This window comes from Aulostomus chinensis, chromosome 11 (assembly GCF_037954235.1).
Source record: "Aulostomus chinensis isolate RoL2024-O1b breed Wild chromosome 11, RoL_Achi_v1.0, whole genome shotgun sequence".
Classification (NCBI taxonomy): domain Eukaryota; kingdom Metazoa; phylum Chordata; class Actinopteri; order Syngnathiformes; family Aulostomidae; genus Aulostomus; species Aulostomus chinensis.
The window spans coordinates 8,224,105-8,250,900 of NC_141330.1; the positions used below are offsets into that span (position 1 = coordinate 8,224,105).

At 41.5% G+C, this 26,796-nt stretch overlaps 5 protein-coding genes across 10 annotated transcripts; 2 read left to right on the top strand and 3 right to left on the bottom strand.

The window, feature by feature from the left end:
- The first annotated feature begins 633 nt into the window (after positions 1–633).
- On the top strand, positions 634–11,278 carry cblc (Cbl proto-oncogene C). Of its 4 annotated transcripts, XM_086218083.1 has the most exons (11): positions 682–771; positions 1,599–1,768; positions 5,209–5,355; positions 5,441–5,597; positions 6,455–6,576; positions 7,073–7,210; positions 7,298–7,385; positions 7,535–7,666; positions 8,619–8,807; positions 9,330–9,453; positions 9,558–11,278. In XM_086218083.1, the coding sequence occupies exons 2-10, from the start codon at positions 1,641–1,643 to the stop codon at positions 9,417–9,419; spliced, it is 1,191 nt and encodes a 396-aa protein (XP_086074209.1). In that variant the 5' UTR covers positions 682–771; positions 1,599–1,640; the 3' UTR covers positions 9,420–9,453; positions 9,558–11,278. The 4 variants fall into 4 exon arrangements, with proteins under 4 accessions (XP_086074207.1, XP_086074206.1, XP_086074208.1 ...); XM_086218081.1 differs by having other exon boundaries at positions 634–1,768; positions 9,561–11,278; XM_086218080.1 differs by having other exon boundaries at positions 635–1,768; positions 9,558–11,276.
- Positions 7,993–16,309, top strand: LOC147253082 (trypsin-2-like). 3 transcript variants are annotated; one of them, XM_086218087.1, is made up of 6 exons: positions 7,993–8,014; positions 15,123–15,173; positions 15,267–15,424; positions 15,521–15,767; positions 15,948–16,084; positions 16,157–16,309. In XM_086218087.1, exons 2-6 carry the CDS (start codon positions 15,134–15,136, stop codon positions 16,307–16,309), a joined length of 735 nt encoding a protein of 244 aa, XP_086074213.1. In that variant the 5' UTR covers positions 7,993–8,014; positions 15,123–15,133. The 3 variants fall into 3 exon arrangements, with proteins under 3 accessions (XP_086074213.1, XP_086074212.1, XP_086074211.1); XM_086218086.1 differs by lacking the exon at positions 7,993–8,014 and adding an exon at positions 15,877–15,890 and having other exon boundaries at positions 15,134–15,173; positions 15,273–15,424; positions 15,965–16,084; XM_086218085.1 differs by lacking the exon at positions 7,993–8,014 and having other exon boundaries at positions 15,134–15,173; positions 15,273–15,424.
- Positions 11,586–14,015, bottom strand: LOC147253083 (trypsin-like). The gene is made up of 6 exons (XM_086218088.1): positions 13,976–14,015; positions 13,550–13,706; positions 13,219–13,317; positions 12,939–13,102; positions 11,872–12,008; positions 11,586–11,783 (listed from the first exon to the last, which is right to left on the bottom strand). Exons 1-6 carry the CDS (start codon positions 14,013–14,015, stop codon positions 11,631–11,633), a joined length of 750 nt encoding a protein of 249 aa, XP_086074214.1. The 3' UTR covers positions 11,586–11,630.
- Positions 16,310–19,636: 3,327 nt separating the features above from the next.
- On the bottom strand, positions 19,637–21,193 carry LOC147253084 (trypsin-1-like). The gene is made up of 6 exons (XM_086218084.1): positions 21,119–21,193; positions 20,801–20,951; positions 20,260–20,510; positions 20,033–20,169; positions 19,841–19,942; positions 19,637–19,746 (listed from the first exon to the last, which is right to left on the bottom strand). Exons 1-6 carry the CDS (start codon positions 21,156–21,158, stop codon positions 19,699–19,701), a joined length of 729 nt encoding a protein of 242 aa, XP_086074210.1. The 5' UTR covers positions 21,159–21,193; the 3' UTR covers positions 19,637–19,698.
- Positions 21,194–24,203: 3,010 nt separating this feature from the next.
- On the bottom strand, positions 24,204–25,483 carry LOC147253085 (trypsin-1-like). The gene is made up of 6 exons (XM_086218090.1): positions 25,435–25,483; positions 25,174–25,324; positions 24,835–25,085; positions 24,602–24,738; positions 24,383–24,484; positions 24,204–24,308 (listed from the first exon to the last, which is right to left on the bottom strand). The coding sequence occupies exons 1-6, from the start codon at positions 25,472–25,474 to the stop codon at positions 24,261–24,263; spliced, it is 729 nt and encodes a 242-aa protein (XP_086074216.1). The 5' UTR covers positions 25,475–25,483; the 3' UTR covers positions 24,204–24,260.
- Positions 25,484–26,796: the final 1,313 nt, after the last annotated feature.

Sequence of the window (26,796 nt, forward strand, 5' to 3'; positions counted from 1 at the left end):
ATAGTGATTTTACAAAACAAGATAAGTGCGTTCTGTATTGGAGAAATCTTTGACCAACCTGGTGTTTTTATGTCAGCTGAGGTTGTCAATATCTGACTGACAGTGATTCTACAACTAAACCAAGACTGAATTCTACCTGTCATTCCTGTAAAAAAAGAAAAGACAAGAGATGAATGAAGAGATGCAGCGTATGTGTCTATGACATTTTGTATGAGCCACCGATGGCCTTTAAATGTTTATCAAACCAGCTGAGTAAGTAAGTGAATGAGTGAGTTCAAGCGTGCAAACAGCATAGAGTGTGTGTTCATGTTTGTAACAGATACTAAATGTGCTACAGGAGATTGGCCAAACGCACTTTATACTTGCCCAGATGTTACAGTAAGTCAGGCATTCTGCACTCATTTCAGTATCAGTACATATTTAAGTCCACACCTCTGTGACTTCCTCCCTCCCATCTCTCTCTCTCTCTCTCTCTCTCTCTCGCTCTCTCTCTCTCTCTCTCTCTCTCTCTCGCTCTCTCGCTCTCTCTCGCTCTCTCTCGCTCTCTCTCTCTCTCTCTTTCTGGCTCACTGCATGCTTGCCTCTGAAGAAATAGAGCAAAGAAAACAAACCTGTTTGTCTGGCTGCAACCAGGAAACTATCAAAGAGAGAGAGAGAGAGAGAGAGAGTGAGACAGAGAGAGACAGAGATAGAAAGGGACTGACATAAGCAAGGGAGGCAAAAGAGAAACGACGTTTCAGGCAAAGACAGAAAATATGTTTCCACTGTGTTGTGAGTAGATATCTCAGATTTTTTGACCTGATGATATGAGACTGCTGAGATGCTGCTCTAAATAGAGGGCAAGACTCTGGGTTTGAGAGCGTGAGGGGCTGAATGCGTGTGGTGGAGAGAGCTGGAGGAGAGCGGGACTGTAGTAGTGTTGTGCATTTTCAGTACAGGCATCATTCTGCTTTACATCTCGTGTTCTTGTTGTGGGAAAATGAAGAACTGCATTCATTTGCTGTCATTTTTTTTTTATGAAGATCCTCAAAGAGAGTGAGAAGTTATAAATGGATGACAGTGGCTGTTTTGGGATGAAATGTTTGGCTTTGTTCCTGCACACGCTGCCCATTGTTGGATAATGTAATGCTGTTGGATTATGATGATATGGATGAAATATGAATGCTGAAGAGGATAAGAAGTGTGCTTGTCAAATGAAGCCAACCATCTTAAAGGGGATAAATCCTGTTGAAAGTTGACCGGGTAGCTGCTTCAATCTCTGCTCATTCATATTTACATAAAAATTGCACTTTCACTGCAAAGTTCAGGACTATTATTATTTACCACTGCCAACAGAGACTGCTTTGAGTGACATTCAGAATAGGTTTTGGTTCACTGAAGTTTCAAATACATCAGACAACAGTCAAATAATGGCGGCAGCAAGTTCAGGAGGCGGCAGCTCCCAGGCTCCTACCAGTGGAGATCGACGACTGGTGGACAAAGCTATAAGAAGACTGGATAAACTCCACAAGCTGTGCACTAACCCACAATTGGGTCTGAGGAACAGTCCACCGTACCTTCCGGAGCTGGTGTCTGAGTCATCAATAATGCTCACACAGGTTTGGGAGCCCTACCAAGGTCCCAGGGTGGCAGGCAGCCAGATGCCCCGGGGAGATGAGGCCAAGTACCTGAGGGTCCACGTGAGAAACCTGCTGGATAAGACGGACAGAGCTCTCCTGCTGTTTAAAGAGGGGCGGGAGAAGGTATTTGAGGAGACATCAAGCTTCAGGTAAGAGGGCCTCTACTTGAATGCTACATCCACACACACAGGAGATGCACGTGTCAGTCACATAAAACAGTAAGGCATTAACTTCTGAAACACTACATGTGACACAGAGAGTCTGTATTCACTCTAGTTCCAAACTGCGCACACAGAGGATTACCTGGTGAAAACTTTTTTTAAGGGGGTTTTGGGGTGGGGGTTGGGGTCAGGAGTGAAACTTTATGTTGACATAGTTGTGTGCCTTTTTTTTTTTTTTTTTTTTGAGTCTCATTTAAATTCAGACAACAACAAAAAAGCGAGATGAATATCACAAAAGTAGGATTTCTCTGAGAATAACATACACAATATGTTTGACTTGGACCCACCAACCATTTAAAAAAAAACAAAAAACTCTTTTCTCTCCAAATCAAATCAGCGAGCTCGGGTTCTCCAATCAAAATCAGGAGATTTCGGAGGACAAAAACCTCCTTCATCGTGGGGTCAGAGAGAGAACATCCATGTCTATCGCAGAACTACAATGGGGCTATGGGACTGGGGGCTATTTTGTGCTTTTTAAAGGAGCTAAAAGTAGCAACAAGAACTCAAACATTTGTATGACTTAAGATAAACTATTTATACATGACTTATAATGCTCAGTTATGACAGAGGCTTCAACCCCTCCGTGAACCCCTCTTTTCTATCTGTGGGATTAAAACAAAACAACCTCCATGTTCCCACAAGACAAAAATAGACATCTGTGTGTCCTAGAGAAACAGCAAGTGTGGGGTTTGGTTTATGTGCAAATTTAAGGCAACACAGGAGGATAGAGCTACTTTTCCCATTCAGAGTTGAGCCCTGTCCCCTGTTAAGACTACCAATGCTGAATGTGGAAAAAATGGCAAGCCTTTTGTGATGCTAATGCGAGGAAACTGGTCAATCAGATTAAAATCTCACTATGTGACCGATTAAGAGACTGCGTGTCTGACCTGAAGCAGACATCACCTAGTGACAGCTTGCAGGTATCGTCAAGAAAAATGCTTTCGCTCAGCTACACCCGGTTTTTATTTGACTTCATCTGCTGACCTGCATGACTGGATGGACACGCGGCGACTCTGCTGCGTTCAGAACTAATGGATCCAGACTCAAATACCAGCAGGATCTGAGATCTCAAGCGTTTGAACTCGTTTTAAGTTTTTAATGAAACGATGAGCGTCTCAGGTTTCAGAAGCATTCCGTCCTTGTATTTGATTATGAACAATATTTTCAAACATAAAGAAATTATATTTGAAAATACACGATTACACCCATTATGTAAATAAATCTTATTCATATGCCTTCATACGATGTATAAATGTCTTATCACGCAGCTCTAACTCGTATTCCTCCTCCGTCTGCCTCAGTGACGAGACAGCGGTTCTGAGCGCCATGTCAGCGGATGATTGGATAATGTGTGTCTCCTGTAATGTAACATATACTCTTTGAGTGCTCCAAGTTAAATACATTGGACTTCATGTCAAAGATTTTCTCCCAGAAGTTTTACAAATCAGACGTAACTGGAGGTTCACTGTGCCATGTTGAAGACTCAGATGACAGCCGAGCCTGCATGGATGGTCATGTAGTAAATACCTAACGTGGCTTTAGATATCGGCCTAATCATGTCTGTCTGTGTAGATCCTCTTTTATTCCAGCTTGATCTATGCATATCAGTGTATGCAAAACTGGCCGCTGGATTTTATAAATTGCATATTATTACTAAATATTGAAATATACAGTTTGCATATTATTTTCCCAAGTACGTTAATAAATAACATTTGGTCTCTGACTGTTGGTCAAACAAAACTGGGACTTTGTAAAAATAGTAAGGTTGATTTTTAACCATTTAAAAATCAATAATAATAATAATAATTATTATTATTATAATAAATCAGAAGTTAATCATAGCTTTTATTAACAGATTAACAGGTAAAATAGTTGTTTCTATAGATGCATTATTGCTTAAGCATACAATTTACTGTCAAGGTGCAGCCCCGTGGTTGGTTCGACCTTTAACCCTCATGACAGTAATGTAAGTATGTACTCTTACCTGAAAGTGTCAGTTAAGTGTGAAGAAAATATATGACACTTTTCTCTGAATAGTGGCGCACAATTAAGTGGCGTATTTTCAAACAACTAAGCTCAGATTTGGCTGTAAGACATAAGACAACGTCACCTTGTTCAGACAGTGTGGCGCTCAACATGATCAGGCACTACGAATGGATGTGTCAGCAGCAACACTTTCACCGCCATCCTTGTGTTTTTTAAATGTAAAAGTCTGTAGAGGAACACCACCATTTTGAGGTTTTACTCTCCTCACTGATGTAGAAAAGCTATCATCTACATAGTGAACATGCATAATGGTCAGTGCACGCTGAATGCCCTCACAGGCGATTTCCTGAGATGCATCACAAATTTGATGGCGAATGTCTCGCGAATGAAGACACATGATGAAAGGAAGATGTTAAACCATAGAATTCAGTATTGTACTTTTTTGTACCGCCGTTTTTTTTTTTTGTACCGTACGGCTGATAATGTTACAATTAAAAAAGATCGACGACAAAATGATACGGGTTTTACTCATTAGTATTTAAAACCATGCATATACATGTTAACATTTAATCATGTTTGCTGCTGGTGTAATAAAATTGACTAACTTGGGATGTGTATTTTTTTTTTTTTTTTGCTGCAAGTTTTGAAACATCAAGATCAGGTTACTTTATTTGTACTTGTAAAGAGCACAAATGCATAAATGTTAAAAGGAGTTTCAAAATTGCATTAGGAAAACACACGTCAGCCAAGAAAGGTTGTTTAGATCAATGAAGACTGGCCTGAAGCAGCAAACTGGCCACTGGAACATTTTGTGGTATTCACTGACAGAAATGCTGCCGACAGCATCCTGTCTTACCTATCTGCTAATGTGTGTGTGTGTGTGTGTGCGTGTGTGTGTGTGTGTGTGTGTGTGTGTGTGTGTGTGTGTAGTAGTCATAGTACAGTGAGCCTCAGTATACCTCAGTCACTGTTGGTGGGTTCTACCCACATGACTTCACACACCTACACTCTTAGTTTAGTGATAATTTATTAGCTGTACACTCGAGGAAACATGAATACACATGTTGAATCAAACGACATACAAGACCAACACTGAGCGCAAAATAAAATCCTAAAAATCTGAACTTGAGTTTGGTCCTCAGTTTAAAGCAGTGCAGTCATTTTGCTAACTTGACTGAGAGGTTGTTCAAATATTTGTGTCAGGCCAATAAACTCCTATCACAAAAAAATCATTTTGGTGTATTTTTTTGTTTTGTTTCCATGCTTGTGGACGAGGCAACATTTCCTCAGTACATCTAAAAGCAACTGAAAGTGTGTGCGTGTGTGTGTGTGTGTGTGTGTGTGTGTGTGTGTGTGTGTGTGTGTGTGTATTCCCTTCCCAGGAGGAACTTGACCAAACTAACCTTGCTATTCAGTCACATGCTCTGGGAACTAAAAGCCATGTTCCAAGGTAAATGTTTCCAAGGCAACACTTACAGGATAACAAAGACAGAAGCGCAGGAGTTTTGGACGTGTACATTTGGCAATAGGTAAGTGTGAAATCTTTCCTATACATATCATATGATGTGATATTTTTTGTATACATCTGCTCTGTATGCTAATGTGTCCCTACAGATGTATTGTGCAGTGGAACACTTTCAAAGAACAGCTGAGAAGGGAGCACTCATTTGAGGAAGGGATGGAGTCCATGGCGCTGAAGTCAACTATAGATCTCACCTGCAATGACCACGTTTCCGTCTTTGAATTTGACATCTTCACTCGACTGTTTCAGGTACCATGAATCTTTCTCGTGCATCCAGTATTATTTGAAAGAATTGTTCGACGTTTGTGAAATTCCTTCCTGAGTTAAAGGAGAGAATTGATACTTATCATATCTGCACAACAAACAGCCTGTGATGCTGAATTCAGCTGAGTTTAGCCGCACGTCAAGGTGGAGAAATATCCAGCTACACTTGGAAACACAATCCACCCAATTGTGCTGCTACAGCTTGGTTAGAATTTAATTTTTATCCTTTTCTTACATTGACAAAACAGCACAATGACATCTTTTCTTATCTCAAAAGTGAATTCTCTTCTTTTGTCTGTGTTGGAGAATTTATGACTTCAGCAAATCCCCCCTGCAACCAAGAAAGACATAAACATCACAAATTAATGTTTTTATGCATCAGTGTTTGAACTATGGTTATGGTCTTAATGCAAAAGGTTCATACTATTCGCTGTATAGATGTGAGGATAGTGTCAATCTCACATTTACAAGAATGTAGATTTCTGACTGTTGCCTCAATAACTTGATATGGAGCAATGTTTGCTTCATTTTTAGCTTTTTCAGGTATGTTTGTTGGAAGCACATTTATCCATCTCAAAAACTAATGGACACAAATAAAAGTATTATTACATGGTTTTTGGAGGTGTTGTTGATATTTATATTCTGTATCCTTGGAGCCTCTTTGGCAGAGGTATCTGTTCTCTGAGTCCTTTTTTTGTTTGCTATTGATCAGTCCCAGAATGTAATGGTTTCATCCTTGGCCTCTGGAACATCCTTCCATCACCAATCATGAAAATGGACCGGGAAGATTTGTGTAATGCTGCAGAAAACAAGCAAACTCACATTCTTCCCTCTTCTTTTAGCCCTGGAAATCACTTCTAAGGAATTGGAACCAGCTCGCGGTGACCCATCCAGGCTACATGGCCTTCCTCACCTATGACCAAGTTGTAGCTCGACTGGAACACTACCTACACCAACCAGGGAGGTGAGGACCAGGCCAGTGACTGATGCGCTCCCCAAAATACCCACTGACATGTAGAAATATCACAAAACTATAAATAGCCATATGTGTGTTAAGTACAGTTGATCTGAGCCGTGACAGTTATTCAATTTTTCGAAGTAAAGAACCGTGCCCAGCAGTCCGAAAACTTTAAACACTTCATCATTAATGATGAAAGGGTTATCAGTCAGTCAGTCAGAAAATTTCTTGTTAAATTACTTTGAAACTACTTCCAACCGAAACATCAAGTCATTTTTCTTTATGTTATAAGTGCAGGTCCAGTCAGATAAACAGAAAAATAATGTGGCCCTGAGTTTAATACAATAAACATCTATATGTTCTCAGTTTTATTGGAATTCAGGAACTGCAGATAATATAGAAGCAAATGTGGCCCGAAGTACTTATACTGGGGAGTGAGACTGAGCAGAACAGTGCTGAAGAGAAATTTGGCTTCATGATTGATCTTCTTTGGCCCTCTTAGCTATATCTTCCGGCTAAGCTGCACAAGAATGGGCCAGTGGGCTATTGGCCATGTGACCACCGAAGGCGGCATCATCCAGACCATTCCTCAGAATGTGCCTCTGTACCAGGCACTCATTCAGGGCTTCAAAGAGGGCTGGTGACAGTACACACACTCTCTCTCTCTTTTGTGTATTTTCTTTGGTTAACGAGTTTCTCTAAGTGCAGTGTGTTTGTGTACCGGCAGCTACTTGTACCCAGATGGCCGAGACATGAACCCTGACCTGACAAGTTTGTGTGAATCAGTACAGGGTGGCAAAGTCAAAGTTACAGAAGTAAGTGGATGCACTTGATACTTCTTTATCAATTTTACAGAGGACTGCCTGCAGCCTGCTGAATCTTTAACTAAGACAAAATGTACATCATATCCTGAGACGTTCTCTTATCTTTTTCTGCTTGTGATAACCCACCGCCACCGTAACAGGAGCAGTATGCGCTTTACTGCGAGATCGGCAGCACCTTCCAGCTGTGTAAGATCTGTGCAGAGAGGGATAAAGACACTCGCATTCAGCCTTGTGGGCATCTCCTGTGCCAGCCCTGCCTCACTGGCTGGCAGGTATGGCCCCCCCCAATCACTCTGACTTTACCTGATATCATCCTTTTTTATAGGTCGCATGCAAATTTTCAGCTTCCTCATGCTCTGAAGTCAAAACAAACTGTTCTTATAAGAGTTCAGTGAAGCGAAAAAAGGGTTTGCTGGAAATCAGCGGTGCCATGTTTTGAAGTTAAAGCGCCAGCCCACTGTGACAGTGCTTATTATTTTTGAATATGGTTCATAGATTATGCCAAAAACTAAAGTTATTTCTTTAATAAAGCCTGTAAAATAAGAAGAAGCATATGTAAAACTTCAGGTAGAAACGAGTGATACACAACATCCTCAGGAATGAAAGACACCAGAAGGCAAGTGAGTCTGAAATACATCATGGATATTCTTTAAACCCTGAGTGAACATGTCACGGTCAATGAAAATCAAAGCTACTGTTGGAAATTTTCAGCTTTACCATCTATTTCACTTCTTCCTTTCAAACAGTAGCCTTCCACCTACCATGGCATTGTTCAAGTCTTTGCAAAGGTGCAGGTTTGGCTGAAGATTTCCTGTGTGGGCTTATTCTCACATCCTCTTCTAACTGTAACGGTCTCCTTCACTTTGAATCAGACACAGTAAAATTATGTATGCATCATGAATGTAAGACCACAATTCTTAATGTTATATAATTGGATATCACTTTTTTTTGGTTGTGTGAAACCATCGTGAGGCAGTTGTTTGAAAAATGCCAGGTTATTATTTGTGTGCAAACTGGTCAGACAAGTTGCAAAAATGAAGAAAAACGATTCCCTTTGATCTTTTTTCTTTACCTTCACATCTGGATGCATCCATTCATCCATGCATCCATTTATCTGGTATATCTGGATTAACATTTGGTTTAAAAGGTCAATCTAATACTCGCTTTTTCAAGTTCACTTCCACATCTTGAAGTGGTGCCTCTGTTTCTTGAACTGTCGTCTAGCAGAAGTCAGCAGGCCACACCTGCCCGTACTGTCGCTGTGACATCAGGGGAACAGAGTCCATCCTCATCGAGCCCTACCTGCCAGGCCAGGTGGAGAAAGAGGAGGACAAAACACACCAGGATGAGGAGGAAGACGAGGACCACGAGGATATTGAGCTGGTGGTGAAAGAAATCGCTGCACGGAAGAAGGTTTGTGAATACATTTCACTCTATATTTGTTTTGTTGGGTTGGAGGGACGTTGATAGATCCACTTTCGGTCTGAGGCTGAAACTTTAAATGGATTTGATAGAAAGAGGTACAGATGGGGTGGGAGGATGGGGGGATGGGGGTGGGGGTGTTACCTTGCAAGAGTCAAGTCTACCAATAAGGGTTTAAGGGGTTTTAGTCCTTTAGGACACTTTAATAGAGTTTCCTAAGGATGCAGGGATTGAACCGATGACCCTGTGATGACTAGACTGCCACTTTTCTTCCCGAGCCAAGATATGGGAGCACAAATAACTGTCAAAAACCAGAGGGTCTTTTTTTATAAACTTTGTTCCAAGAGATAAAGATAGGAAGAGAGGTTAGATGGATGGATGGATGGACAGATGGATGGATGGATGGATGAATAGATAGATGGACTTCAGTCTTGATTTATCAGGAATCACTTGAAATCTTGGTCCATCTCTCTTTGTAGTACGCATCCACTCATCACACCTTCTGTTTCACAGCTCTCAAGTTTGGATTACCAGGTGCCCACACTCCACCGCAGCATTCCACTTCTGCCTCCGAAGAACAACAAAACTCCACCAGACCCCTGAATCCAGGACAGCAACCAAAACATCCCCCCACCTGGTTGGTTCACAAAGATATTAAAGCTTTTCACATATTGTTACAAGGACCAACTGTAGTGTGATTTTATGTTGCAGCAAAATTGTTGAATGTTTTTCTCTCTTCAGCAGGATCAGAGCGGCGGCAAAGCACGTCGAAGGCACAAAGAGAAGACAAAAACAAACAGATGAAGCTTTACATCCGAGAAGTAAACAATAAAGTTTTATCTGCAATATCCGAGACCTTTATTGAACTGATCTTTTTGGTACATAACTGATACTGTATTAAATATCTGGATTTCGCTTGAATTTCCAGTCACATCAGTTTTAGTTCAATCTTCCAAAAAAAACATTTTCATCAACAAAAGTGAAACCTTTCACAGTTCTGCCACTAAATCTTACGTAAAAATGTGATGAACTTTATTTCTCGGTTTAGGTGTAATATGGTAAAAGGAAAAAAAATCCACCACGAGTGCAAAGACTGTACATGTGATCATTTTACTGATATTGCAGAACTGGTCATTTTCTCCATTTAGATTTGTTATCGGCACATCACTCAGACAACTACAACACAAAGTTTGTAAGGCTTCTATTTTATTATTATCATTATTTTGTAGATTTAGTGGTGTGTTAGATACCAGATAATTGAGTTATGCATGTGATATGTTTGTGTATCTGTTCTAGTCAAATTCAGCTGCAACTTCTGTCCTTTATAATCTAAATCTTTACGCTTAAAATTATGTTGTTGAATCTTCAAATAATTCCTTACTAGAATATTTCTTCTTCAAAACTTCGCAAAAGTTGTTCTACTTTGGTTCCTTTTTATTTGTCGGAAGGGTTTGATGAGACATTTGCTAGGATCTGGAGTTGATAAAGTCGGTGAGCTGAATTTTCAGAGTCACATAAATAAAAGGTGAAGTGTCTGAAGTGCTGCCGTGAGGTTTAGACAGGTGAACAGAGTCCTCCTGCTGTTCACAGACCACACTGCAATCATTTCTCATTGACACTGATTCCTTTATAGAGGTTCGCCGTATTAAAATAGTGTATTTGATGATACAATAAACTTGCCATTGGAATGTCATTGATGCATCTATTATTTCATAGGCTGCTGCATCACCCAGCCCATTTAGAAACAATATCCAGTGGAGGAGGAATTCAAATCATTAGTATAACTAATTACTACAAGAAAAGGCCACAAATGCCGCTTGAATAAAAGGATGGAATGAAGTCGAGGAAATGTACTTGAGAGTTAAAATGTCCTTAGCAACAGCTGAATATATTTAAATAACTCATATAAGTGTGATTTGAATGTTGGCTGAGGAGATAATAATGAACTTTCTCGGGTAATATCTGTTGATTATTCTCATTGCGGATTATTCTGATCAGTGTTTTCTCCATTTATCAACTGTTTGTAAAGTTTGTTAAAAAAAAAAAAGAAAGAAGTAAAAGTACCAAATGCTCACATTTGTGAAGCTGGAATCATATTTTTGCATGATGAATTATTTATTAAAATAATATTAAATTAATTGCAAATTCATTTCCTGTCCCTTGACTAATTGAATAAACCAATTTGGAAGTTCTACATATGCTGTGTACGCAAAATATTAATTTGTGAAGAAATTGGTTCCAACAAATGTCAGGTTATTTGTAATGAAGTAGAAAGTACGTGTTATTTCCCTTTAAAATGGGATCTGGAAGAAGCTAAGAGTGAGAGGAAGAAACAAAGTACATGAACCTCAGATTTATCCTTAAGTACTGTGCAATACTTGCCTACGAGCAATACAATCAAAACTTGGTCAGTTAAGTAAAGTAACTTTGTATTTAACGGCTTTAAATTTGCACTAAAAGAAAACAAAACTGTACACATACTGTATATTTAAGCTTGAATTTATTTCAGATGTCGTTTTATATTCCTCCCATTAAAAGTATGAAACTAAATGAAACGAGAATTTATATCTGATGATTTTATTACATGTTCATCTTCTGACTGATGGAGTCTGGACGCGTGAGGGAGAAAACCTGTGCAACGGTTTTAAATTGCACTGGAGATAAAGCACATGCGAGAGACGGAGAGAAAAATGGAGCTGTTAAAGAGAAAAATGGGGAGGAGTTAGATAAGGGGACCGAAGCAATGAGTGGTAACACAGGGCAGAGAAACAAGGGCAACACGAGAGAAATGAGAAGGGAGAAGATGTCATTTCTTCAGGGGTTGGCTGCCAGTGTGGACTCAATCCAGAAGAGGTATTCACACAGTTTGACATACACCACAGGGTAGTTGGGTAGGGCACATCCACGTCCCCATGACACCAGGCCTTGGAGCTGTCCAGCACAAACCAGAGGGCTGCCAGAGTCACCCTGAGAAACACAGAATGAGTGAGTATCTGCTGTTGCATAATCATTGGCTTCACCTCTTATACTAATACGTTATTACAAAGAAACTTACATTACATTCACCGCTGCCTCCCTCCATGTATCCGACACACATCATCCTGGGAGAGATCATGCCGGGATAAGCGTCATTACAGGTCTGGTCGTCTAGTATGGGCACATCCAAACACTGCAGACGCTCAGGCAAGATCGCTGGAACAGACAGAGTGACTGGTCAGACTCTTTTGAGATGACATCGCTCAAACTGTACAAGACCCACAGCCTGCACATGGCACTCTGCCCATTTGTTTCACTTGAAGATATAAATCTTAAAACATTTGTAACCTCAAATGAAATTTTTACACTCCTACTGTGTTCTCTGAGCTTGTCCTAGAATGAGTAATCTGAAGAAGTAATCAAGCATGCAATGAAATCGACTGAAAATAATGAAATACTTACATTTCAGGTGCTTATTCAATATACGGCAATCAGAGAAAATAATAGAGATGTAAGAAAATTGTTATTTATCAGAAATCATAAAAGGAGCACATCAAGTATTTGGTCTCCATTGGGATCTCATAGTTGAACGACCAACATACGCACACATATGCAGATTACAAATGATCTGATGATGTGGACTACATGTAATAAACCCAGTTTTCCCAGGTTTTCCTTTGTTCCTGACTCTGACCAATGAACGGATTCATAGAAACCTCACGTTTTGACTGGTAGATACCTGCCCATAGTGTGTCCAAACACAGTTTAAAATTTTTTATTTTTCTTAACATATTAGATATAGTTGTTGAATATTAATGGGTTTTTAAAAAGTCACAAATATATGGTCAATTGCTAAAGGTGAGACAAGCCTGGCAGCACACCAGCATGCTTGTTTTTGGACAACAACAGAAGTGACTAAGCTTTATCAGGGAACAAAAAAGGGATTTTTAGACGTATTTCTTTTTAAAGCTGCTTAATGTCAAACTTCATGGACACACAAAAAAAAAATATGCTGTCATCTCCAACTCCTCCCTGCTCCAAGTCCCTTCTTGGCAGCTCTAAAATGAGTGTGTTAAAATAACATCATGTTCAGTTTTTGCACACCACCTAAAATACCTAAAATTATCAAACTACGACTATACATACGGTCTCCTTCCATGGCCGTATTCCCCCAGCCAGACACAGAGCAGGCCAGGCCACCATATGGACACCCATTCGGCAGTGAGATTGGTGCAACTTCCCTTGTCACCTCCACCGGGTGGAAGAGCTTGATCAGCATGATGTCATAATCCAGAGTCTGGTAGTTGTAACTGCACACATACAAACGTGATTCAAGCCTGCTTTTTCCCTGCACTGATTCAATAAATCAGATGGTCATTGAAATGCACAAAAGGAGGAAGTTTTTCACACATTTTTTTCCACTCACCTCGGGTGCCAGATGATGTTGTCAATCTTCATGAGCTGCTCAGTGCCCTCGAACACTCGTAAATCATGTTCTCCCAGCATAATCTGCATGTAATATGGACTGAGAGAGCGAGGAGGTGACATAAACCAGCCAGGAGACAGAAAAAGCATGAAGCTTTCTTGACTCTCCATCAGTCCATTCTGCAATTTTTTGTATTGTATTTTGTATATTCTAATTTGTGTTTAAAGCAAGATATTGTAAGTGGTAAAAGGAGAGTTTTGGCTGAAAAGTTTAGGTAATATTCACAAACATCCAGTATTTTCTAAATCTTTCTCCATTTATATGTACTTACTTGTACCAACAGTGAGCGACAGAGAGCACCCACTGCCTGTTGATGAGCACCCCACCACAGAAGTGGTAGCCGTAGTTGAGGGAGGCCATGTATGGACGGGAGTGAGGTTGACACTCATACCCGGCAATGATCCTGCCATCTCCACGCGGAACTGCCGCTGTCACGCACACAAGCACGCGCGCGCACACACACACACACACACACACACATAGAAACACAGACGGGATTAGGACACAGAAGGTTTGTGTGTTCAGCCACATTTTTACATTATACTGTGTTAAATGTTTCACTCTGTGTGTGTGTGTGTGTGTGTGTGTGTGTGTGTGTGTGTGTGTGTGTGTGTGTGTGTGTGTGTGTGTGTGTATGTGTGCATATGTGCATTTATGTTCTTATAAGTTTATATTTGCATCATTTTTTTGTTTTTACCAGCAGCTCCGACAAACAGCAGCAGAGCCAAAAGTATCATGGTGTCTGGTGAATGATCAGAAGGCATCTGGATAAACCTGGGCTCATATTTATATCCTACTGAATGCTCTCCCCACACACACACACACACACACACACACACACACACACACACACACACACACACACACACACACACACGCACATCCACTTTATCCTCCATCTGTTGACCCCAGCTGAGTCCTCACACTCTAAGTTGCCAAATCAAATCAACTCTGTTATCAGTCTGCAAAATGCCAATTCCTGTGCCATGGTGGCTCACCCCCTGCAGTTATATCATCTGTGTATCTCATTTACAAATGTGTCCCAAGGTCTCAACACATTTAACACCTGTCTATGGTTCTCTCATGGGTCACTCATTGTTGGCAAGCTTCAATTTGAAAACAACAGCAGTTTTTGGCTGGAATCGAAGAAAAATTTCTGTTAGTATTACTCACAAATATCCAGGAATAGTTTTGTGTTTCTCAAGGGGCTCCATTGTGCAACACTAGTGAATTTTAAAGCCTTTTTTTTCCTTTTTTTTACAAATAAAAAAGAATACTTCGCACATCCATATGGGACAGGTGCATCTGAAAAAGGCAGACAAATTCCCCCACACAGTTTTTTAAAAGGCGAATAAATGTGTTGTTTATGGGTTCCCCCCTTCAGTTGTCCTTGAATAAAAGCCAAGAGAAAATAATCACCTGCAGCCTCAGAGAGGAAAAAAGCAAGATTGTTTTCTATGTCAAGCAGGAATCAATGGCTTTTGAATGCTAATGAGTGCAGATGAAGTGTCTTTATTATATTATAATCAAGCAATAACATAATAAGATTGGTTACATCATTTTGCTGTCACATCTGGTTTAAAAAAAATGAGTTTCTGTTCAGGTTATAGACACAGTAAAATAAAATGTTGGCTGAAAATTTAAGTTAACACTATCCGATGTGTTTGTGTTGAAAATAAACATGGCAAAGGAGGAGAAGGTCATTTTCAGGACACGAACTGGGGCAGGAGGAGGGGGGTGCGTATGAGGCTGAGGATGGGCGGGGTGGTGCACAGAAGGACACATGGGGATTCGAGGTATAAAGGCAGTGAGTTTCAAATGCTTAACATCCAGTCTGGTTGTAGGAAGCCACACGATGATTGGCCTGATTGTACTCACTCTCCTCGGTGCTGCAGGTGAAGCACAACTTCAACTTGTACAAAAACTTTGGGGTTAAAAACAAAAGACAACTGTAAGTGTAATAAATACACATTTTGTTTAAACCACAGCGGCAGCCCCTGCTGATGACAGAGTTGTGGGAGGATACCAGTGTGACCCTCACTCGCGACCCTGGCAGGTGTCACTGAATCTCGGCTATCATTTCTGCGGTGGCTCCCTCATTAATGACCAGTGGATCATCTCTGCTGCCCACTGCTGGCAAAAGTTTGTACACTACATTATTGTAATATACCTCTGTGAACTGTATTTTTTAAAGAATCATCACGATACTGTTCTTTCTCTCTACTTCAGCCCATCTTCCCAGATTGCCATCGTGGGTGACCACCACATATGGATGCAAGAGGGAACAGAGCAGTACATGTCAGTGGCTGCCATCTACTGGCATCAGAGTTATGACTATCAGACCCTGGACTATGACATCATGCTGATGAAGCTGACGCATCCTGTCACAGTGAACAGTTACGTGCAGCCTGTGGCCCTGCCCAAATCCTGCCCCACACCTGGGGAGATGTGCATGTTGTCTGGTTGGGGGAACATCTACTCTGACCAAGGTGAGGTTCAACATACAATTACTCGGAGAAAAGAGTACAGCTATTGCGCACAGCACCCAAGAGCAGAGTGGCTTACCAACACAGGCTTATAACTCTTTTGTAGAGGAAGCAGAAGCAGCCAAGATTGAAGCAAATAGATGGGTCAGGCAAATTATGCCTTCTCTTGTTGTCTATCGCCAGTGTTCAACCCATTTTACCTCCAGTGTGTGGAAATCCCTATCCTGTCCAACATGGAGTGTGAAAACGCGTACCCTGGCATGATCACTGACCGTATGGTGTGTGCCGGATACCTGGAGGGAGGAAAGGATGCCTGTCAGGTATTTTCAGACACCAGGTTATGAGTGTATACGATGCTCGAAGATGTGACGAATGTAAATGTCTCTTCTCAGGGTGACTCCGGTGGTCCTCTGGTGTGTAACGGGGTGCTGCAGGGAGTTGTCTCTTGGGGCCAGGGCTGCGCTCTGCCTAACTATCCAGGCGTGTACACCAAAGTCTGCTCTTTGTTGTCCTGGATCAATGACACTCTCTACATTTACAGCTAGACTGTGATCTCCTATCACACAACTACATTAAAGAGGGGAAACCAGAGAGAGATTTAAATTGAAGGAGACAGAGACGGGAGGAAGGGAAGTGTCAGAATAAAAACCAACAGATGAGTGGTGGAGGGGAATCCACAGGGAAACACAAATTAATGTGAGAGGTATTCACTCAACTTTTAATAAAACTTGCAATCTTGTGATGCATGAGTGTGTTAATTATTGCTGACAATTCATAGGCATCTTTTAAAAAAAAACATTTTGGAAAAAATCCACTGAGAGCAGGAACAACCAGATCACATTCTTACAGTTTAACACTCAACAGAAGATGCTCAGTACAGCCACTGAGCAGCCTCACCTGAGTGGTAGGGGTCAAGGGGTCAAGGGCACCTCAGTGGGTCATAAAACAAATGTTTAGAACAGGTTTTAGACAGTGTCCTTGGTGCTCAGTATATTTTTAAATGAGTTGGGATGAAACTAAGCCTTTTTTTGCCCTTTAATTTCAGACCCTGGGTCACATTCTTCACTACAATCCAGTACATAGAAAAGAAAAAAAAATCAGTTTCTTTATCTTTGATATCAAAATCCAATTGTTTTTTTTCTTCTAAAACAAAATAAGCTACCAATTGCAACTGATAATGCCGTGTCATCCACTTATAAATCAATCTTCAACTTTTAGCCACATGTTTATTCTGCAGTTCAAAAAATGTCATTTGGCAGACACTTTTGTCCAAAGTGACGTACAACACAAGCAAGAATTTAGACTGGAGGGAAAACCTTAATAAGTACGACAAAGTGCTTCAAGTTTGATCGGCCGCAGGCGCTGCAGCAGAAGAAGCACCAGTTTGTTTGTTTGTTTTTTTAATATAATGTAACCACAACTGACCACAACAAATAATTCAAAATCAACAATATCTTTTAAGACTCAACATGTTCAAGATTCAGCATTGTCAGTGCCAAGTACTGTATTCACTCAGAGCTGGGTCTTAAACCTTCTGTCTCATTCTACCCCTAAGGACAAAGAGGAGAGGGGTCAGATTTAAGTGCTGTTAAGGTGTTCCCTGAACAGTTGAGACTTCAAATGTCTCTTAAAAGTAGAAAGGGACTCTGTGGATTGTATGGAGTCTGGTGGTTGATTCCACCGTTTGGGAACAACAGAGAAGAAGTGTCTAGCTAGAGATTTAGAGCCATGCTGGGCTGGGAGCATCAGCCGTCTCTCACAGGCAGAGTGTAGCAGGCGTGTAGCAGGAGTGTAGACCTGGACGAGGGATTCCAGGTTCATACTGTATGTCTGCAGCTAACATATTAGTTATCTGGAAAACAAAAATTGTACATTGGGATGTCTTTCGCTGCTTTCCACCTCAAATCCTGTTAATCATTTACCAAAATACCATGAAAGTGGGAATCTGTTACAGCTCCGCTGTTGACCGCATTCACCAAAAGTAAGTGAAGTGCATGAGTTGTGCACACAGCTTCCCGCCATTTCACAGGATGAGTTCCATTTGTCCGGACACAGATATGTTAATTCCTATCGTTCCATCCTCTTTCACTCAGGAATATATCAGGAAAAAGCAGTTAGACACTCTGGAAATATTGTTTCAGTTGGACTTTAAGTGAATCATGAATCAATCATATGTGCACACATACACACACCTGCAATGCACTACCCCTGCCTTAAGTCCAGTAAATGCTTACTGGACAGTGAAATACACTATTTTGATTTAATCTTATGTATGTTTACACTATGTATTATCAGAGTGGTAGAGTGGTTGTTACTGAATGGGAGCTGATGGACACATGAATTTCCCCTGAGGAGTGAATAAAGTTTTTCTACTCTATTCTATTCAAAACAACACACGCGATGTTGAAGTCTGGTGCACGTATGACTGATCAACTGACAGTATCCTTCAGGGGAAAAAAAATCTTCATGTTGTCAAGTTGTTTTGGCTATGCAGGTAACCATTATGATATTGTAAACCACTAGTATTTTTTTGAGCAAGAAAATAAATGTCACAGCTCACATGATTGCCTTGTTTCCTTGTCCGTGAAATGATGGTTGAGGCTGATGGTTAAAACATCAGTTGTCATCAGTCACTTGTCCCCAGCTGATTCCAAAAATCCCGTTTGACACTTTTGTAGCTGCCTGAAATTGCCTGAAATGGATCGATGGATCTTTGTGCAGTAACATTTCCCATCAGTCCTCTACAGGCAGATAAGGCTGAAATGAAATGCTTTGAATGTGTAAAACTCCTCTTTGTCATTATCACAGCAGATACAGAGAGAGATGAAAAGGAACGTGACAGGGGGACACTACAGAAGAAGAATGACAGCGTGTAAAATCTGAGGTCATTTTAAAAAAGTCATTTCACATTTCCATTTATAATTAATATATTCATAATTCAAATGCGGGGTAATGACGGTGAATTATTAACTGGCAACAACCACAGCAGACATCTGTCTTCTAATGAGTTGTGAGACTGTATAATGCAGGAGCACCTGAAGACTGTCTGCGTTGCATGACAATTCCATTCAAATTCAAGCCAATGAAGGCAAAAAAATAATAATTTATTTGCTCCCAGCAAAGGCAGCACAAGAGGCAGAACTCTCATTCGTGCTGGCATCTGCAGTTCTCGCTGACGCTGATGGATGTTGTCGACTCACTGCGAGCACACAAGAAGGCTGGTGAACAAGAAAAAAGCAGGGACAGCTAACCCCACAGCAGATGTGAAGCTTGATGCCACTGTACAGCACGCGTGCGGCTTTTTACTGGCTTTTCCTTCTCATCTTCACACACATTTCCATTATTTCTGTTTTGTTTTGTTTTTGACGTTTTGAGAAAAGGAAGCAATTTGGTCTCACAGGCTCGTGTCCCAACCATCATGCACAAATTTAGGTGCTTCCTTTTTGGCAAACATGCACTATGCAGTCCCAACAAAACAGAGGGACCAAACAGAATAAAAGTCTAGACCTGGATGTCTGCATCACAAGCAGTTGCACCCAAAGGCTCTATGTGGCTGAAAGGAGATGAGGCCTATTATACCTTTCTATTCTTCACTTCCTTTGAACGAATTATGAGCAAAAATTACATAGAAGCCCTTTTTGTAATTATTAATTGATTCATTCTGAATTTCTATATCATCAGACTTTGAAAGCGTTAACTTTTATGTCAGTGTTATGAAGTTGATGCTTTTAGTCCCAAATGAGCCATGCTCGTCTCCGTTCCGCTGACTATGGTAGATATGAAAGAAGATACACAACCATGATATGTCACATGAAATAGACTCCAATGATCTGCATGAAAATTTTTATTTGTTATATATTTTCAGATTTTCAGTGAGATGGAAAATAAACAGCGAATGATTTTGAGCTGTTTGACTGAATTTGATTTGGATCATTTAGTAGGAGGTCATGGTCTTCTCCACCCAATCCTTCAAGACGCAGACCTACAAATTAGAGCAGGGAGAGTTAGACCAACAAGCCAGTGTATCATGGCAACAGTTAAGTTTCATCAGATGGCATCTTTCTTTTAAAGGTTACCTTAGCATAGACACCAGGGTGGTCCTTCTCAGCACATCCGTAGCCCCAGGACACAACACCCTGCAGCTCACCGTTGCACACCACTGGGCCACCAGAGTCACCCTGAGAACAGAAGGCAGAATTAAATCTCCACAAAAACTCAACATGACATCATTATTTTCACATAAAAGAAGCTGTATTGAATCATAATACCTGGCAAGAGTCCTTGCCTCCCTCAAGGAATCCAGCGCAGAACATGGACTGAGTGATCATGCCAGGGTAGGCATTCTTGCAGTCCGCGTCAGACAGGATAGGGAGGTCCAGGCACTGCAGCTTGTTCCTGTCAGCAGCTGTGGAAAAAAAATACTTGCTGATACTGAAGATGCACAGAAGTAAAATAAATATAAGCTCAAAATCTCAGTTTGGGATTTATTACTCACTGGGGCTCATGGTGTTACCCCATCCAGAGACTGTGCACATGGTTCCAGCGGGGGCACAGCTGGTGGGCAGAGCCACAGGCTGCACGTACTGGTTGAGGATGGCAGGCTCGCTCAACCTGATCAGCATGATGTCATTGTTGATGTTGTAGGAGCTGTAGTTGGGGTGGCGGATGACACGTTCGGACCTGATGAACTGCTCGGTGCCCTCAGAGACCTTGATGTGGTGCTCCCCAAGACGAACCTCCACACGTCTGGAAAGAAAAAGCAGTTCCATTGCAGGTGATTTTTTTCCTTCACCAGTTAAAAGATGAGGGCAAGGTGTAACTTTGAATATCAAGAAGTAACTTACGACTTGTAGCAGTGAGCTACAGTGGCTAAAAAAGAAGCAGGTAAATGGTTCAGACAAAACACACAACAAATTTATTACACGAATGAGGCATTGCTGCACTGTAAAGGAAAAAAATTCTGCATAAAGACAGACCATTTACTACACCATTCTGTTTGCTACTTCATCCACCAACACGAGGAGGAATGTACTTACGACTTGTAGCAGTGAGCAGCAGACACAACCCAGTTCTCGCTGACCAAGGAGCCTCCACAGAAGTGGTAGCCAGAGTTCAGAGACACCTGATGGGGCTGGGAGTAGGGGGTGCACTCATAACCTCCAACAATCTTGTCCTCGTCCGTGGCAACTGAAAACACGCATGAACAAGAAACAAAACTTGTTTTTCACTCTGAAGATCCTCTTGTGAATTTTCTTTTTCTGATTGTCAAGGAAACCTGCGCATTGAACACTGTCAAACTCAACACTTTCCTATTAGATGTCATGATGGGTGATTCTAGTCTACTTCAAACTCACAAGCAGCTCCGATGAGCAGAATGAAGACCAGAGACCTCATGGTTGCTGATTGATCCTGTCGATGACAGCACTTCACTTCCATCCCTGGTTTATATCTAAAATCTGGAGAGCTGCCCTTCTCAATGGCCACCTTCATTGGTCAGAGAAGAGCCAATCACAGAACTTCTGAAGTTTAGGGTGAGGTGACAACACCTTATTCTCGTCAATCCTCTGCCAATTTGGGAAATGTAACACAAATTATAAATGTAGATATTATTATCACCTATAAACAATAGATTAGTCTGTAATATCCGAACAACCTGTAAGTTTGAATCAATTCACGAGTCTTTGAAAAACAAATTTTTCCATAAACACAAATAAATTTAGTCGGATCTTTTAAAATGTTTTGTAGCTTAGCAAGAATTGTGATAAAGGACAAACCCCTGGTTAAACATTGAAAACTAGTACAGTATATTCACCCTACCCTACTGTTTATACTTATATTTTTCATGGTTTTTAATCCACAATCATCGAAGAAGTGATTTATTTGAAAAATTAAGAGAGGAATAATCTCTAAAATAGGACGTTTAACTCATTGCCTCTCTTTCTAACGTGACCATTACATCGTTTAAAGGGATCATTTTAACCCAATAACCTTGTAATTCTTTCACTTGATATAAATATGTAATGTTTTGATTGCAGGTTCTTATTTAATATTACCACTTTTATTCTTGAAGATGTGAGTCATCAACAGTTTGGTGAAGGTTTGCTCATGTGTGATTGGTCAGATTGTACCGACAGACACATCTATGAATAGATTTTTGTTATCACAGCGGCTCTCACAGCTGTGTTTCCCAGCATATTGAGCGTGGAACACAACTTCCCATGAGATGTCGAGTCAGCCTTGAGGGACTTGAAAATTAAAATGCAAATGTAATATTAATTGTGAAAAAGGAAAAGGAAAAAAGAAAATGGAACTTACTAATTAAATCATCAAATTAAAATATATGAATTTATTTTTGCGGCTGATGATGAAAGTACCTTGAAATGTGAGTTTAATGATAATATATCTTCCTGCAAGTGCTCCAAAGGCTTAAGTATGAAATATGTACGTATTTTCACTAACTTTCTAGATTGGCCAGCCCATTAAAATGGATCACTCATACTGTATTTTATTTCTGGGTGAAAAATTAAATAATCTGCTACATGAAAATGGTAGATGGTAATTAATGAAAAGTTGTAAGCTATTACTTAAACCTGAAATAATATTTTCAAGAGATGTGACTATTTGGGTGTTATGTTTCATTACCAAGGAGAATATACAAATATGCCATAGAATCTATTCATATATTTATTATCAATAATTTACGATTTATCAATGCTGATCACATAACAACAAATTCTTATTCGCAATAGTGGTGAGTAAAACAGTGAAAATTAAAGCCGCAAGCAGCGTTGTTAGGGCCTGAGCAGCCGCGTCATTGACGCCGGCCCGAATCCAACGGTGTCTTGGTCAAATGTGGAGGCCTTGTAGTTTAGGAGTTAGAAGCCTGAGTCTGATCAGAGAGTGAGAGCAGAGCTGAGAGCTGGCCCTTTAAGAACCCCTCCCCCACTGCTCTGTCTTTGATCTGTGCTAGAGTGGAGAGCAGAGCTGAGAGCTGGCCCTTTAAGAACCCCTCCCCCACTGCTCTGTCTTTGATCTGTGCTGGAGTGGAGAGCAGAGCTGAGAGCTGGCCCTTTAAGAACCCCTCCCTCACTGCTCTGTCTCTGATCTGTGCTAGAGTGAGAGAAGAGCTGAGAGCTGGCCCTTTAAGAACCCCTCCCTCACTGCTCTGTCTTTGATCTGTGCTAGAGTGAGAGAAGAGCTGAGAGCTGGCCCTTTAAGAACCCCTCCCTCACTGCTCTGTCTTTGATCTGTGCTAGAGTGAGAGAAGAGCTGAGAGCTGGCCCTTTAAGAACCCCTCCCCCACTGCTCTGTCTTTGATCTGTGCTAGAGTGGAGAGCAGAGGAGGATGAACAGAATTGTAGTGTGGAAAAGCTGAATAAGTCGGCATTCGTTGGTCAAAAGTGACACATAATACCATATTTTTGTCGGGAGTTTTGTTCGGAATGCAGTGGTGTGTTTTTTTTTTTAAAGCTGTGGGTTGTATGGTGTAGACGTGAGAAGCGTTTGTTTGACAGTATGTACCCTGAGAGGACATGCTCTCCCCATAGACTTTTATTGTAAACGTGAAACGTGTCTCCCCCACTTTGACGGCTTGTAAAATCCAAACCGAGTAATTCATACAAAAAGCTTTTGCAACTTTTAATCAGCACAGTTGGGAGAGTAATGTGTGACTGTTTGGAAGCGATAGCATTAATGGCCTAGGAGGGGATAGATTTTGTTCGGGGAGTAAAAGAATTCCTCATTTTGACAGTTTTGCCCAATTTGTGGACATTCTGTTGTAGATAGGTTAGGGGTCAGAGTGTATGAATTTTGCGTCTTCATGAGACGAGTCCAACGGTGTTGGTCCCATGTTTGTGGGACATTCGTGGGAGGAGTTATAGCGCTCCAAATTATAAAAAAATTATCTTTTAGTTGTGTGGCTCCCTAGGTGGCGCTATAGACTTTTTTTGGTAGATTAGTGAATGTTAAGCCAGACTGGACAAGTGTGCCGAATTTCAGCAAATTCCATGCATGTTCAGGGGGTGAAATTAGATTATGCGCGTTATGCGCATAATACGCATATTGTGCACACTCATTGACAGCAAGAACAGTCTACTACCAGGTTTTGAATGGGTGAGTATGTGAAAACTGGCTCCGGGCCGTCTGGCCGAGTTGCCTCATGGGTGTTTGGGGGGGGGGGGGGGGGGCTGGGACACTGTTTAGTGTGTGTTTTTCGTGTTTTTAGTGCTGCTAATGTGTTGCTCTGCCGAGCAAACATACAAGGGTCTTTACTATAATACCTAATACTAGGCTCAGGCCCTAAAAGTGTATCCAAGGCACTTTAAGCATGAAGAAGAGAAATATTTTTCCCCTTGAATGAAAATAAGACATGTACGCAAAAGCTGTAATTCAAGTCAAACCCTTTATTTGACAAAATCCTTCAACTCCAGCACAAATGATGGTATTTCAGCCGTCAGTGATGGTCTGTCTAGCTGGTGCGGAGGATGGATGGTTGACTTAATTGCTGGCCATCGTGCTTTGCAGCCACTCAGTCTGCACACAGACCTGTGAATAAGACGTGTTAGTTTGTTGCAGTCACCACACTGAGTTCTAGCATTAACTTTTATTTGATGTGTTACCTTGGAATAGACACCAGGGTAGTTCTGCTCAGCACATCCGTAGCCCCAGGACACGACACCTTGAAGCTTACCGTTGCACACAACAGGACCACCGGAGTCACCCTGAGAAGAAGAGCGAGGTGTTAATTTTTTTATTTGCTTCACCAAGGGTACAGTTGAAACTATTTTTCAGGAATGTTCTTACTGTCTTGAAATACATGTATACTCAGAGATAGATACCTGGCAGGAGTCCTTGCCTCCCTCCAGGTATCCAGCACAAAACATGGTGTTGTCGATCATCCCGGGATAGGAGTTGTAACAGTCCTCATCTGACAGGATGGGGAGGTCCAAACACTGCAGCTTGTCACCGTCAGCAGCTGCAACATGAAAACACAAATGTGTGCAGGAAGGATGGGTCGTTTGATTCTTCAAAATTCACATTTGCCTCACTCCTGTGTTTTTTTTTAACTGACCGGAGCTCATGGTGTCACCCCATCCAGAAACTTTGCACATGGTTCCGGCAGAGGGACAGCTGGTGGGCAGAGCAATAGGCTGCACAAACTGGTCCAGGATGGCGGGTTCACTCAGCTTGATCAGCATGATGTCATTCTCCAGGGTGTAGCTGTTGAAGTAGGGGTGTCGGATGATACGGGAAGCCCTGATGAACTGTTCACTGCCCTCAGAGACTCTGATGTGGTGCTCTCCCAAACGCACCTCAATACGACTGAGAAAGTTGAGAAAGTACAAGATGGTTAAATCTTTGTAGTCCGCTAACAATAAGTCAGGCTGGAAAATATCTAAAATGTGCTTACGACTTGTAGCAGTGAGAAGCAGACACAACCCAGTTCTCGTTGACCAGGGAGCCTCCACAGAAGTGGTAGCCAGAGTTCAGAGACACCTGATGGGGCTGGGAGTAGGGGGTGCACTCATAACCTCCAACAATCTTGTCATCCTCCGTGGCAACTGAAAACACACAAAGACAGAAATACTTGTTAGTTTGCATCAGTCAAATAATAACAACAAACAAGCATATGAAAATCACCCGAACCCGACAAGTACTTTATTACACTCACAAGCAGCTCCAATGAGCAGAATGAAGACCAGAGACTTCATGGTTGAACTGTGATCAAGACAAGTCTACAGTGACATCCAAGTCCACATTTTATATCAACTTCCAACACCCTGATTTGGCCAATAAATCCCAATCAGTACAAGGTGATAGTGGGTGGTTCATTTCAGGTGACGGACCTCAGAACGTGAGAATCACAGGTTTGTGTTCCAATGATTTCCAGTCCAGGATGGCGGGAACAGCTGTATCATTCCCAGGATGCCTGGCCAGGCTGAGTCATACCAGACTCTGACAACAATAAAACATCTAAAAGAAGAACACAAACAACAACAACAGAATCCTAATCATATTATTATTATTATTATTATTATTATCATTATTATATCATAATTAATCTCATCCATTCAGAGAGCTGAAGCTTTTAGGTTGTCTTTAAATAAGAATATCGATCATCTAATGCATTTATTGTTCCTCCTATTTTTGACATTTAAAGGTGCCATAGAGAGGTTGAACGGGGTATTACTTCTTGTTCTGTGGTGTGATATGTAACCCCACAAAAAATGGTTTGGTCTGTAATGGCTCAGAACCTTCCTAAAAGGCTCTCTGAAACCGCTATGTTACCATGTTGGGTTTAGAATGCGTCGTTTGTCCCTATTGGGGTCATTTTTGACCTTGACTGGCAACCTCATTATTTATGCAAGTGCATGAGTTGACGGCGATCGGTTGCCGTTGTTTATCTGGCAACCTCATTTAACTGCTACTCAGTGATTGGCTGCCCTCACTGTCACTGAAAAGAAAGTACTCCCACTTTCTCGGCTTTGTCGCCAGTGCTAAGTGTGACTGCTACTGTCAATTGACAACATTCCATATCATACAACAACATTCGTAAGATAAGATACCAAGTAGCCATGGCCCATTCACGGATCCAGCCATATATGCAGTGGCGGGGTGGCCGTCGGGACAACCGGGAGTTTTCCCGGTGGCCTGGCCCCTTGGTAGCCTGCCTGGCTGGCGAGATTCCTTCCCCCTCAAGCCAGGCTAGGCCAGCTAGCGACAGACAGCACAGATCAAACAAAGGTCTCAATTCTATCGAGGCCATTCATTCAATCAATCTGCTCAGTCAGTGCTGCTGCTGCAGTCTCCAGTTTGTGTTGCACGAGCGACACGAGCAAGCTGCACTCACTCGGCTCGCTCGCATAATCGCCCCCTCCTATGTCAAAGGGGCGTGTGTGAAAGGGGTGGGTTCAGTGTGTGTGTGTGGGGGGGGGGGGGGGGGGGCACTGACTGAACTGTGACGTAACACTTCAGCCAAAAGCGCATTTGTCCATTTTCCGGCAGCGATTCAAAAAAGGGGAGATACTTCAAA